General features: G+C 44.0%; 1 protein-coding gene across 1 annotated transcript; it reads left to right on the top strand.

Moving 5' to 3' along the window:
* The first annotated feature begins 10,071 nt into the window (after positions 1-10,071).
* On the top strand, positions 10,072-11,107 carry LOC109116482. Its single transcript, XM_019201978.1, has 2 exons — positions 10,072-10,515; positions 10,982-11,107. Exons 1-2 carry the CDS (start codon positions 10,072-10,074, stop codon positions 11,105-11,107), a joined length of 570 nt encoding a protein of 189 aa, XP_019057523.1.
* Positions 11,108-15,461: the final 4,354 nt, after the last annotated feature.

Below are 15,461 nucleotides of genomic sequence, written 5' to 3'. Positions count from 1 at the left end.
AACCCTAGGCGGCGCTCCCGAAGTCCTACTCCCGATCAAACTCTGAAAATTCAAATCTGGGCTTTTTCTGGGTTTTGACTCGGACCGAGTCAGTACTCTGACTCGACCGAGTCAAAACGAGACATAAGAATTTTGGCCCAGCCCAATCTTCTGACTCGACCGTTCTGACTCGGGCTTGTTGACTCGGGGTAGTCTGACTCGGACGTTCTGACTCGGACTCCTCGTAACAGGCTTGAATTGGGCCATTTTCAGCGTGTTGACTCGGCCCGCTTTCCATGGTTGACTCTGGCCGAGTCAGGACAGGAAGTTCTTGATGTATTCCATCCTTTTAGCTCCAGATCGCTTCCATCTTGGTCCAAATCTCATCCAAGACCTGTAATCCAATAAAAACACAACCAAATCGAGTTTCGTAGCCTAACGCGCCTATAATGTCTACAAATGAACATGATCCTCATATAAATCCTATAAAAAACGTCCAGGAAATATAGAGAGAATTAGGAGTTATCAGTCTCTAGCAAGACACTATGACTCCCTTGTCAGACTATGTTAGTGTGATCTCAAGAGCCAAGTAACATTCAATACTTGTGTCCCTTTCTCACATGATATCATAAGTCAAAACAGAGACATGGAGCAAGTCATCTCGTCACATTTTGACTGTTTTCTCATTCGTTGAGTTAACTGAATCTACAGATGACTCTTCATATGTTTGCGCGCATTTCAGCTCAACTCACTCGAGGGGCCCATCGATATCTCTCTCTTCACATACGAGAGGGACAAAATCCCATCTTGGCTCTCTGCTACCCTCCACATGATTCATAACATTCCCAACTACAGCCGTTATAGTCGTCCTTTTACAGTTCCGACGTTTGACTGTATCAAAGAGTATCACTCCTCATGTCGGATACATATAGAGACCTCAGGTGTTAGGACTCATAACGAGGTATTACATGAGATTCAAGTCATGACGTCAAGTCCATGTGACAATCTCATGCGGGTCATCCAGTATTCATTCACAAATGAACACCTATGATCATGATCCGTATCTAATACACTATGATCATCTCTATGATCATCCATCATGTATCATACTAGTCTTTGTTCGTTGATGTTCCCACATTAACGACCGACTAGGGAATTTAGTAACATTACAATAATGATACAAGGATAACATTATTAAAATGAATACAAGTACAATAAATAAAGTATTCGTGCGAATAATCATGTCTAGAGTATAAAACATCACAATCACCAAATACTCTAATCATAATCAATTAAATGTCTAATCTCAATCGACCTAACATGACACTCATGTTTCGACGAAGGGAGAGGCTTCGTCAACAGGTCAGCGATGTTGTCATCTGTCGATACTCTGCATATAATCACATCTCCTCTGTCTAGATTTCTCTGATAAGATGAAATCGTCTGAGTATGTGTTTAGATCTCTGGTGTGACCTTGGTTCCGTGGCTTGATGAACAGAGCATGCAAGTGGCCAATTTGCTGTCTTGGGATGCGTATTTCTTTGCGTTCCCGGGGCCCACCGGCGTCGGATCACCGTCCAAACCCGTTAGGACGTTGCAGGCTTCGAGCTGGGCCTAGGCTTGAGCCTATTCGACCTCCCTCCCGCGTGAATAACATCTCCCAAGTCTGAGACTCAGCCATTTATGCTAAAAATCTGAGAAAAATAGAGAGAGAGGAGAAAGAGAGAGAGAGAGGGCGAAAACAAGGAGAAACCAGCGCACGGGGAGCTCGGGAACACAAAGGCGGACATCCCTAGAGTGTTTGAAAGAGGTTTCCGGCGAGAAACAGACCGGAAAACGGTAACAAATCCAGCCAAAACCAGATCTGAGCCGAAACAGAGGTGAGTGGCTTGAGTTGACTCAATGGTTTGTTGCTTGGTTTAGATAGAGGACACTTCAATGAACATTTAGCAACAAACGACACGTAATTTGGTGGAAAAATGAGTGAGAGATAATCAAATGAAGTCGGACAAGAAAGCTGTTTCGCGAAAGACTGATGAATGGACGGATTTCTCTGATAAGATGAAAAAGCAATCACAACATTTTTGTCACAGTACAACCTAATGGGGTTCGCAATGCTAGGAACAATGCCAAGGTCTCCCATGAATTTCTTGATCCAAACAGGCTCCTTTGCCGCATCCGATGCAGCAATATACCCAGCCTCTGTAGTGGAATCTGCAACGGTGGTCTGTTTGGAACTCTTCCAACTAACAGCTCAGATGTATGATACCTATCCAGAAGTCTAGCTAATTGTCCACCCTCCGTTCAGAAGGAACACGAAACCTGGCTGCGATCGAAAATCATCCACATCGGACTGAAAACTAGCATCGGTGTAACCACTTACAACGAGTTCATTTTCACATCCACCGTAAACCAAGAACGCATCCTTAGTCTTTCTCAGGTATTTCAAGATGTTCTTTACGGCTATCCAGTGTGGCTCACCTGGATCAGACTAGTAACTACTCGTTAGACTCAATGCTAACGATACATCTGACCGAGTACATTGCACGGCGTACATGATAGATCCTATCGCCGAAACGTATGGAATTCTATCCATACGTTCTAACTCATCAGTAGTTTTTGGACACTGATTCTTGCTCAGAACTAAACCAGGCCTCATCGGCAAGGATCCTTTCTTGGATTCTTGCATGCTAAACCGTTTTAGCACCTTGTCGACGTAAGTACTCTGACTTAGACCGATTAGCTTTCTCGATATCATTTCCAATGAGCAAGATGTCATCAACGTATAAGACCAGAAACACAACTGCGCTCCCACTGGCCTTCTGAGAAAGGCATGGTTCGTCCTCGTTTTTCAAGAAGCCAAACTCTTTGACTGTCTCATCAAAACGCAGGTACAAGCTTCTTGAAGCCTGTTTCAGTCCATAAATGGCCTTTGAAGCTTACATACCTTCTTTGGATGCTCGGGATCTTCAAAACCCTCGGGTTGTGTCATGTACACATCCTCAAGAAGATTCCCGTTAAGGAATGGGTCTTGACATCCATTTGTCATATCTCATAGTCGTAATATGCGGCTATGGCAATGAGTATCCGAATGGATTTAAACATGGCGACGGGCGAGAAGGTTTCGTCATAGTCAATACCATGAATTTGTCGAAATCCTTTCGCCACCAATCGTGCTTTATAGGTATGCACGTTGTCATGCATCCATGTCGGTTTTTTTTTCCTGAAAATCCATTTGCATCTGATGGGTTTTATCCCATCAGATGCATCAACCAAAGTCCATACTTGGTTGTCATACATGGATTGCATCTCAGACTTCATAGCCTCAAGCCATTTCTCAGAGTTCGGGTTCGACACAACTTCTGAATATGATGTGGGCTCATCGTGCTCCATGAGCACCAATTCATCATTTTCAGTCACGATAAATCCATATCTATCGGGCTCGTGTCGAATCCTGCTCGATCTCCGAGGTTCATCAACGACAGACAAAGTCACAACGGGTTGCGAGACAGGTTGGACCATTTCAAATATCTCGCTAGGTCCAGCTTCAATTTGTGGCTATTGGATTTCTCCAAGATCAATCTTACTCCCACTAGTTTTCTTGGAAACGAATTCTCGTTCCAGAAAGTCCCATGTCGAGCAACAAACACTTTGTTCTCAGTGGGGTTGTAGAAATAGTATCCCCTCGTTTCCTTGGATAACGAACAAACAAGCATCTCTCACATTTGAGTCCTAACTTGTCGGAAAGTTGGCGTGTCACGTAAACATCACAACCCCAAATTCTGAGATAAGACATCTTGGGACTCTTCCCAACCCATATCTCATATGGTGTCTTCTGAACCGATTTCGAAGGACTTCTGTTCAGTATATAAGCAGCAGTCTCAAGAGCGTATCCCCAATAAGATATTGGAAGATCAGTCTGACTCATCATAGAGCGAACCATATCCAATAGGGTTCGGTTCCTCCGCTCAGAAACACTGTTCCCCTGAGGCGTTCCGGAGGAGTCAATTGTGAAACGATTCCACAATTTCTAAGGTAGTCAGTGAACTCTTGGCTCATGTATTCACCACCACGATCAGATCGGATTGTCTTAATACTCTTGCCAAGTTGATTCTCTACTTCATTTACGAACGTCTTGAACAATTCAAACGTTTCAGATTTATGCTTCATCAAGTAGACATAACCATAACGATTGTAATCGCCGGTAAAGGTAACGAAGTAAGAATAACCTCCTCTGGCGGACATGCTCATTGGTTCGCATACATCACTATGTATCAGACTAAGGAGCTCATCCGCACGTTGTTCCTTTCCGGTAAAAGGACTCTTTGTCATCTTGCCTAATAAACAAGATTCACATGCTTCCATTGATTCATAATCAAATGGATCCAGAACACCATCTGAGTGGAGTTTGACGATGCGTTTCTCGCTTATATGGCCAAGACGACAATGCCAAAGGTAGGTTGAGTTCAAGTAGTTCTCCTTGTAACCCCTCGTATCGATGTTATAGATAAGATTAGATGGTTCATTGCTCAACACATAAAGACCGTTAAATAAGTAACCAGTACCATATAAAACGTTGTCTTTATATATCGAAAGAATCTTATTCTTAATCAAAAACTCAAAACCATCCAAGTCAAGACAAGAAATAGAAATGATGTTCCTGTTTATAGCAGGTACAAAGTAACAATTACGCAATTCTAAAACATGTCCAGACGGTAAAAGTAAATCATAGTCGCCAACACACAATGCAGCAACCTTTGCTCCATTTCCGATGCGCAGATTCACTTCACCTCTCGCTAACGTTCTACTTCTTCGCAGACCCTGCACATTTTCACAAATGTGTGAGGTACATCCGGTATCCAATACCCAAGATGAAGAAGACAAAACGTTAACTTCTATAACGTTGATACCTGAAGATGAAGCTTCAGCAAGCCTCTTCTTCTTCAGATCCTCCAAGTGGAGATTGCAGTTCCTACGCCAGTGTCCAACCTCGTGGCAGTAGTAGCATTCTCCCTTGTCGGGTTTGGACTTCGGCAACACGGCAACTTTTTCCTTCTTTGCTGATTCCTTGCCCTTTCCCTTTCCTCGTGGTCGCTTACTGGAGCTCTTTTAGTTTGCACGACAAGGATGCTCTTTTCAGTCTTAATCTTCTGCTCAGCCAACATTAGCATCCCATGCAGCTCGGTTAAGCTCTTGTCCATACCATTCATATCAGAGTTTAAGACAAAATGTCGAAAACTATCAGGAAGTGAATGGAGGACCTTGTCCACCGCAAGCTCCTTGTGCATCTTAGCGCCAAGTCATTCCAGATCATCAAAATGACTCTTCATTTTGAGCACATGTGGAGCGACAGGACACCCGTTAGCCAGTTTACAGTCCAAAAGACTACACATAACCTTGAACCTCTCTGAGCGGGCTTTCTCTTCGAACATGAGCTTAAGTTGATCCATCATCAACCAAGCACCCAGACCATCAAACTGTTTGATCAAGTCGGGAGTCATTGTTCCACGCATAAGGCAGTTCACATCACGGTTGTCTTTCTTATACTACTTCAAGTAAGCATCCTTGACAGCCCGTGATGCATTGTTCGGTGGCTCCTCATCGACGAACGGTTTGTCGAGGACGTACTCCTTTTCTTCGCTTCTGAGAACAATTCTCAAGTAGCGGCACAAGTCAAGGAAGTTCGCCCCATTGAGTTTTTCACGCTCAATGATCGATCGCAACGAAAGTGACGGAGTTGGTATACTACCAGATCCGATGTTCGGCATCTACAGAATTTCAGACAGTATAACAAGAAGATATAAATATATACAGAAAACAAGCAAAGAACAATTCCAAGCATATCAACAGACAATATAGACAAAAAAATACGACAAAAGTTCCCACTAAGATGATAACCCTCGGTATCCTCTTATGGGTACTAGGATCCCAATTTAAGAACATAATCTTTAAGTCTGCTTTGGCATTACACCTTAAGATTATGCTAATCAGGTAGATAAACAATTCGTCAATCATATCCAATGTGATTCCTAGCAATCATGAGATCATAGTATCACATACTATTGCATGTTGTATCTCATCTTGTACCATTGAATCCAAAACCATTTTGATGACTCAATTAAGCTCAAACCATATTCGAGTTCATGGAATGAAATAACTTGGTACACCTCGCATAGGCGAAACCTATACACGGATGATCGATGCCTTGACGAGTACTCTACCAATGGGTGGTACTTAGGCTTATATTTCAGATGGATTTTTCAGATATAACCATTACACTAGATGAACAACGTTTGTTCATTCCACCATGACCCGATATGTAACAATTACATATGATATATCATAAACAACAATTGTTTCATATACATCTATAAAAACTCTAGCAATAGGTTTCCAGGGTTCGGGGTGGAGCCCCGACACTGGGGTTCGGGGCGGGAGCCCTGACCAGAGTCCAGGGGCGGAGCCTTGGCAGTGGTTCTCTAACATCGATATCGAGGTTCCTCAACATCGATATTCTTCAGATCTAGTATCTCAAGATCTCGATCGATATCGATGTTCTCTAACATCGATATCGAGGTTCCTCAACATCGATAATCTTCAGATCTAGTATCTGAAGATCTCGATGTTTACTCAACATCGATATTTTTCCAGATCTGAATCTAAAAAATATCGAGGATCTCTCAATATCGATATCGAGGTTTTAAGACATCGATATCGATGTTCTCAACGTCGATATTGAGGTTTCCAAAACGTCGATATTCGTAAATCGCGATCTGTTCATCCCAATTTTTAACTCTATGATAGATCCAATCGATTCACGAGTTTCTGTATTCGATTTTGATCATATCAACGCTTTGATACAACCAAATCGAACCAAACAATTGATTGTTTTCACAAAAACATCAATTCGTTTGACAGATCCAAATAACACAGAGAGCACACATTTGATTCTCTTATTCAAAACCGATTTTAAACTCATATCAAACATGAAACAAGTTTCAATTATACGCCAACCAGGCTCTGATACCACTGTTGGGGTTTTGGAGATCCCTAAACATTCGTTCATAACGGTTTCTAGGGTTCCAATCTTGGGTTTCACGCAACGGAGTAATATGAAACGAAACCCAATCAACAAATCTTGCATATATCGATAAAGGTATATATACCAACCTATTTCGATCCAGAGATCTGTCACAAACGTTGAAATCCAATGTTCTCTATAGCTAGTCCACACTCACGGGGTTGCGTCTGCTAGAACACGATCTGGAGGTCGGGAATGAAAAACGAGACACTCCTCGGGAGAGAGAGAGAGACAACGGTCGCGAGTTAGAGAGAGAGAGACAAAAATTGTCACTTAATTATGTTTCTCTAAACATAATTATAAACATGATTTGGGTTTCATTAAACCCATTGGGCCTAATAGGCCTTCACTTAATTAATAAGAGAAAACAAGCCCATTAACCTCATTAATAAACATATGGGCCCATTGGGAAACCTAAACCCATCCAGTGGATTTCTAATCAGTTTCGCAAACCGATCATGGCCAGAGAACCATATCTATCATGGATGTCCCAGGCCGGACGGTCTGACATCCCCAGTCCGGATGGTCTGCGTTCCAAACCATAAATTTAGACTAAGAGGTCTCAGGATAGCACGAGACGTCTGGACCGACCGTTTCACACCCTGGACCGACCGGTCTCGGGTACAGAACCCATTCTTCGGACAATTTTCGAATTCCGTGTGCGGTGAGACGTGTGATTCAAACGATGTGAGTGAGTCATTGCGTGATTATACGGGGTAGTTTGCATGGCGTTAAGCGGTAGGTTGGTATGGGACCGGATGCTGTGACACGTGGGATTGTACTAGGGGATATATGCATGATGTGTGCCGTATGTGTAGCTTGCTCGTGCGATGCGAGTCAAGCGTGATTGTTTTTGTGGGTGGTTGTGAATGCAACCATCACCGTCATGGACTTGACGGGCGTTTGAGATGCGTTTTAGTCGTGTGCGACGCGACGACCAACATCATGGACTTGACGGGCATGAAGGCGCTCATAGTCATGGACTTGACTAGGATCTATGGCTAAAAACCCTATGGTAGACTCCATACGGGTGTGATTGTGATTGACTTGATTGTGATGTATGTTATGTGACGATGCATGCTTATTTATTGTTGCGTGATGATTGTGAATCATCGTTTTAATACTGTTCTCGCTGAGAAGGGGTTTACCGAGTTTAACCCGGGCTACTCACTAAGCAGTTGTGCTTAGCTCTCGTGGTTTTATATTTTTCAGATCACGAGGATTACGCCTAGCGCACCGGACGACGACGACCTGAGAGAGGCAGCATCATGTACGAGATATGTATTTTGGACTATGGGACTTGTATTCCCGCATTTTGTACAGTTATATTATAACTATTCGAACATGTGTTGTTTTGCGATACTGATCGCTTGTATTTCCTGCTGCTTACTCTGGTTTGATTAAAAATGTTTTTGGATTTCATATTTTTCGCTTCTGCGGTTTATTATTTTGTTGTTATATCGTCCATGTAGCACAACCCGCATACTGTAAATGGGTTACGGGTGTCACAACTTTTGGTATGAGAGCCACGTTCTTTCCTAGGGAAGGAATCGTGTTCATTACCCAACGGTTTTCTACAAAAATGTTTTCAAACCATGTCCGAAGAAAATCCTCACATGTCGAGGTTTGTACATTGATGATGCAGTTATCGGTCGTCAGTTGCTAAATTGTCTTAAATGTGGTGCAGTGAAATTGTGCCACAACATGCTAGGCTTGCAGCGAGGGCTGATGACATTCTCGATCAGACTCCACCGACTAACCTGGGAAACAAAGGATAGAGGGCCGAGTTTCGTCACTTTTAGGAGACCGTGTGGCAACACCTGGCTGCCCACGCCCCACTACCACCTCCGGCGAGAGACCAGAGCCGAGGAAAGGGGACCTACACCAGCTGCCGATACCTGCTGCGACGGCGGGATACCTCCCCATCGTCAAGGAGCTGCGGGCGATGCATACCCCTCGATTTGAGGGATCATTGAGGCCGGAAGCTGTTGAGGAGTGGCTCACCCAGATCACTCAGGACTTGGAGTATCAGCAGTGCCCGCATCAGTACCGGGCTATGATCGCGAGTCATCATCTGTCGGGTCAAGCCCGACATTGGTGGGCGAAGGTGGTGCAAGAGGCGCCAGCGGTACATCGCTTCACATGGGAGGAGTTCCGACATGAGTTCGAGGAGAAGTACTTTCGTCGGCAGGACCATGAATACCGCATGATCGAGTTCCTCATGTTGCAGCAGGGGGACATGACTATCAGCGAGTACGAGGCGGAGTTCACCCGTCTACTGATGTACGGAGAGTATCTGGTGTCCACCGAGGCGTCGAAGATTCAGAAGTTCATTGCCGGACTCCGACCTTACCTGGGGAGAAAGATTGAGATCCAGGAGTACTACCGACTCAGCGTCGGGTACTCCTGGATCTCGATCTTTCCCCTCCCTCTTCGCCATTGGGAGGGGAAAACAGACCAGTGGTCCCCTCGTCGCCAGTGGTGGTGGAGCACGAACAGTGGGCGCCTTGCCCTTGTCGCGCGGGTCGCTGCTCCAGATGTTCTTCCCAGATGAACACGTAGTGAAGCACTTCCTGAAGGGGCTCTGCTCATGGGTGTTCCCCTCCCTCTTCTCCCGCTCTCCACGCTCCACCTTCTCCAGCGAGGACTGGAACAACCCCCAGAGTTTATGCTCTCAGTGTCGAGCAGGAGATCCAGGAGGGAGAGGAGGAGGAGGCTCACCCTTATGGAGTCGAGCCTGCTGCGATCTCAGGTACTCTATATCTCTATGGAGGTTCTTGTTACACGTTGTTTGATACTGAGGCAACCCATAGTTTCCTAAGTGCGGGAGTGGCGTAGAGGCTTGAGACATGAGAGATCGAACCGAGGGATGATTTCACTGTGCACATACCAACCGGAGAGACATTAGCAGTGCACGGGATCCTGCGAAGCATACCCCTCGAGATTTGCGGTCGCCTATTAGCCGCATATCTCATTGTGGTACCATCGGAGGATTCGATATCATTTTGGGCATGGATTGGTTGATGAGGTACCAAGCCTACACCGATTGTCCCAATAGGACAATCTGGTTTACGAACGAATTCGGAGGGTTCGAGTTCCGAGGCCAAGGAGCACCGGCAGCGGACCCGATCATCTCGGCACTGAAAGCCGAGAAGATGATTAGAAAGGGCAACGAAGCATTCCTGGTAGTCATCACAGCTACACAGGAATCGGAGCGGAGATTGGAGGATACACCCATTGCCCGAGAGTTTCCAGATGTGTTTCCCGATGATCCACCGGGATTACCACTCACTCGGGAGGTTGACTTCAGCATAGACGTGTTACCAGGTACCGAGCCTATTTCCAAGGCTCCGTACCGGATGACACCTACAGAGATGGCCGAGCTGAAGAAACAGCTGAACGAGTTGATGGAGCAGGGTTTCATCCGCCCTAGCATTTCGCCGTGGGGAGCACTGGTACTCTTCGTGAAGAAGAAGGACGGGAGTATGCGATTGTGCATCGATTACCGAGGGCTCAACCAAGTGACTATCAAGAATCGGTACCCGTTACCGAGGATTGATGAGTTGTTGAACCAGCTACAGGGAGTCCAGTGGTTTTCGAAGATCGATCTACGATCCGGATATCATCAGATTCGGGTCAAGGAGGATGATGTACAGAAGACGACATTCCAGGCGAGATATGGACACTTCAAGTTCGTGGTCATGCCTTTCGGGCTCATGAACGCGCCTGCGGTGTTCATACAACTGATGAACCGCATGTTCATAGACTACCTGGATGAGTTTGTCATCATCTTCATCGATGACCTCCTCATCTGATTCGCCGGATCCACAGACACATGAGGAGCATCTGCGAAAGATATTGTGGACACTGAGAGAGAACCGACTGTACGTGAAATTCAGTAAGTGCTACTTCTGGTTGCAGGAGATTGGATTTCTGGGACACGTGGTATCGGCCCAGGCATTCAGGTCGATCCGACCAAGATCGAGCCCGTCATGGAGTGGCAGTCCTCGACTTCTGCAATGGAAGTCAGGAGCTTCTTGGGACTAGCCGGTGTTGGTTTAGTGCTCTATGATGTACTGTTTTATGAGCTTTGTTATGATACATTTGATGTATTGACACTTACTATGGTTTTATGGATGAGTGTTTGATTCATTACATGTTATGCATACTTTAATGTGTTATGAAATCCATGTATTGTTATGAACAATACTAAACTCCCTATTCATATATCATTGTGGGAACAATGATGTCTAAGACTAGTATGATGTATGATAGATGATCATAGAGATTATCATGGGTATTGGATACGATCACAATCATAAATATTCGTTGGAGAACGGAATATTGGATTGACCCGCATGAGATTGTCAATTGGACTAGCGTCATGACTTGAATCTCATGTGACAGTTCCATGATTGGATCCTGTGACCTGAGATGTCTACAGAATCCAACATGAGGAGTTGCGTACTTTGAATACGTCAAACGTCCTGCGTAACAGGAGGACTATAAAGGCGTGTATCAGGTACGATGTGAATCATGTGCTGGATTGTAGATAGTCAAGATGGGATTTGTACCTCTCGTAAAAGAGAGAGATATCGCTGGGTCCCTCATGTGAGCGAGACTGTAAAAATATGTGGTCACACTATAGAGAAACGGCGTCTATTTCGTATAGTTAAACTCAGTGAATGATATCGTGATAGAAAAGGATCATCAACCGGAATCATCACCGACGTTCGTAAGATCATGAACAAACTCTATTCAAAATAGGTAGTCATAGTGTCTTGCTAGAGACCGCCTATGACTTGTATAACCGAAATGGAGATTTCGGGTTATACTGCTATATCGGATGAGCCTACAGGGTCAACACATAGGAAAGGACAAACGCGCGAGAAAAGATGAGAAATTCCCGGTGGAGCGGAGGCCAGACCGACCGGACCAGAGGTGACGAGCAAACGTTGTTCGGTCCGGAAAATATTCCAGACCGATCGGTCCATAGGTTAAAAGCTCCAGACCGATCGGTCCAGCTCTGGACTAATCGGTCCAGGCGTCGGAAATTCTTTATCTCACTCTAATTAGGGTTTTAAGGTTAATTAACTTTGAGGAACGCCTTCTAAAGGTTAGAGGATGATTTCACAGACCTTTTGAGAAGTTTTGAATCGAAAACCCAGAGTTAGATCCCGGATACCCTTGCGCAAAGAAGAAAAAAGTTCTTCGGTCCTAGCGCACAAATTCCAACCGTTGGAATCCTTTCCGCCGTGTGGATACGTGTAAAGAGCGAGGTAAACTTCCTGTCTTAGTGATCAGACGAATACATCAATTGATACAGGCCTCGGATCGATTGAGGTAAGCGTTCTAACGTTTCTACAAAATCATGCATGCTAGGTTTTAGGGTTTCATAAAATTTTTGTTTTACATCCGCTACGCAAACCCTAGAACCGATCTCTTAGGAATTAGATTCGCTGTAGAGATCCCAGGAATCCCAACAGTGGTATCAGATCATGGTTGCTCTGTATGATTTTGTTAGAACTCAATCACGCACGTTATAGAATTTGAATCATTTTAATCTGTGTTTGCTTTTGGATGCTATGCATTAATTGACTGTGGATCTAGAGTAGATTTCGTTTTCTTTGTTGCAGTGCAAGAGGTTCAAATTCTGAGTTCGCAGGCGAAAACAGGGTCGAATTCGGGTCTGAAACAGGGCCGAAACAACGAAAACGAGATTTGATCACGTTTTCGCCTGGACCGATCGGTCTAGGGTTTCGTCAGGCGGTTGGATCGATAGGTCTAGACCGAACGGTCCACACATGTGGACCGATCGGTCTAGGCCAAACCGAACGGTCTGGACATTTCTGGACCGATCAGACCGATTCGCGTAGACCGACCGGTCTAGACCTCTGGACCGATCAGTCCACATCCCGAGGTTAGACCAAAATTTTTGGTTCTTCGTTTTCGGGATCTGATTTGAGCAATAGTTGCTTAACCCGATCAACTGTGATTCAGAATAACATGATTCGTTCGTATGGATGGTCTATAGTGATTGAATGCATGTAACTTAATCAAGATATTAGATATGCTTGATTGAGTGTGAGTTTCGGGATTGGGATTACATAATCGAATGGATTATGTAATACATCTGATCAAGGAACAATGGTTGATCCTTGATTCGATTCGTACAATCGTTGCACAGAAACCGGTTAGATCTAGGAGCTTGATGTCGCAAATCTACGTGTATAAATTTGATCAAGTAATAATATCCTAGACTCAACAATTAACCGCAAGTGTACGGATCGTGTGTAGCAACTAGGGTCGAATACAAGGACAAGTAAACAACTGAATCAGATTCCTTTCCAAATCTAGATATAGAGAAAATATGAGAATGATGAGAATGTATCAAAAGCAAATAATAAAAACAAACGATAAACTATCAATGGCAAAACACTGCAGGCTTCGGGATTGCTTTACGTGCAAGGATCTTTCAAAAGATACAAACTAAGTGGTTTATCTATCCGATTCAGGGAATTCAAACTCTAAAGTAGAGATTAATCCTCTGAGTCTAACCCCACTATCCAGGCTTTATCCTACTAATCTCTCGATTCAATAGTCTAAAACCCTGGATGCATGAACGAACGCTATCATAATCCCTAGACAAATATTCATCTCTCAATGCAATACCTGTTCTATTTATTGAATTATTTCCATGTTAGAATCTCATATGTCTACAGCAAAGGAATTATTTGCTTCGGTTTGGGCAAAATTGGAAGTTTTCCCAAATCCGGAGGTCGAACCGATCGTTTCGGCAAAGTCAAACCGATCGGTTTCACTTTCTGAGCAATTTTCCAATTTCTGCGATGCCGAAACGATCGTTTCGTCTATCCCGAACCGATCATTTCGTGTCTCTGAGCAGTTTCGACGGGCTTCACCAATTCGCTCATAACTTCCTGCTCCGATATCGGATTTGGGTAATCTTGGTGTCTATGCGTAGATATTGAGAAGAGCTTTCTAATGATATAGAGAATGCATGTTTTAGACTTGTAGAGTGAAAGTTATAGGACTTGCAAGATCTGACGTTTCCTAAGCTTCACGTTTTCCATGGAAACACTCCAAATGTTCCCGTTTTGTCCATGATGTTCCGTAGCCCATGTTTTCCACTCCTTTTGCTCTTTTCATGCGTGAAAACCTGTCTAAACACCAAAGAACACAACCATGCAATATCGAAGCCAAATGTGCCCTACAATGCCTACAAATATGTAAAATAGAGTGAAATACGTTAGACATCCTATATCAAAACGTCACCCAAAATACGTGTTATCAAACTCCCCCAGACTTTAACCTTTGCTCGTCCTCGAGCAAATTCTCCGTGAAAAACGGTCTGAAAAAGGAGGGTGAGACAATGACATAACTCAAAATGATAATCGAGAGCGAAACCCCTATCTGACCTAGATCCCCGTGAACAATGATCAAGTCTGTCTAGTATGATCTCCCTCTCTAAAAGATAATCTTTCCTAGTCATGGGATCTATACCGTTATCTAGAACCAAATCAAGGACTTCAATCATCTATCAAGCATGTTTCTCGAACCTATTACACCATTTTATCTAATCGCATCTTTCAAAAGATGCAAACTAAGTGGTTTATCTATCCGATTCAGGGAATTCAAACTCTAAAGTAGAGATTAACCCTCTGAGTCTAACCTCACTATCCAGGCTTTATCCTACTAATCTCTCGATTCAATAGTCTAAAACCCTGGATGCATGAACGAACGCTATCATAATCTCTAGGCAAATATTCATCTCTCAATGCAATACCTGTTCTATTTATTGAATTATTTCCAGGTTAGAATCCCATATGTCTACAGCAAAGGAATTACTCGCTAAATATCGAGACGTCAGGGTTCATATCAATACAACAAAACATCGTAAAATAGAAGGAAAGAGGAACGCTTAGTCGATTTCTCGGCTTCGTGATCTCCGTCTTCTACTCCGATCTCTCGCTTCCTGATAATTGCCCCCTTTACTTGTGCTCTTGGTATGTTTTTTGATAAAAGTCTCCATCCTTTTCGATCTAGAGGCTTTCCCCTCTTATTTCCCTTCGGTTTGGGCAAAATTGGAAGTTTTCCCGAATCCGGGGGTCGAACCGATCGTTTTGGCAAACCGATCGATTGCACTTTCTGAGCAATTTTCCAATTTCTGCGATGCCGAAACGATCGTTTCATCCATCCCGAACCGATCGTTTCGTGTCTCAGAGCAGTTTCGATGACTTCACGAATTTCCTCATAACTTGCTACTCTGATATCGGATTTGGGTGATCTTGATGTTGCGTAGATATTGAGAAGAGCTTTCCAATAATGTAGAGAATGCATGTTTTGGACTTGTAGAGTGAAAGTTATCGGACTTGCAAGATCT

The sequence above is a fragment of the Tarenaya hassleriana genome, unplaced genomic scaffold (assembly GCF_000463585.1).
Source record: "Tarenaya hassleriana unplaced genomic scaffold, ASM46358v1 Cleome142, whole genome shotgun sequence".
Classification (NCBI taxonomy): Eukaryota; Viridiplantae; Streptophyta; class Magnoliopsida; order Brassicales; family Cleomaceae; genus Tarenaya; species Tarenaya hassleriana.
The sequence above is the reverse complement of the archived record's forward strand: the minus strand, read 5'-3'. Positions and strand labels throughout refer to the sequence as shown.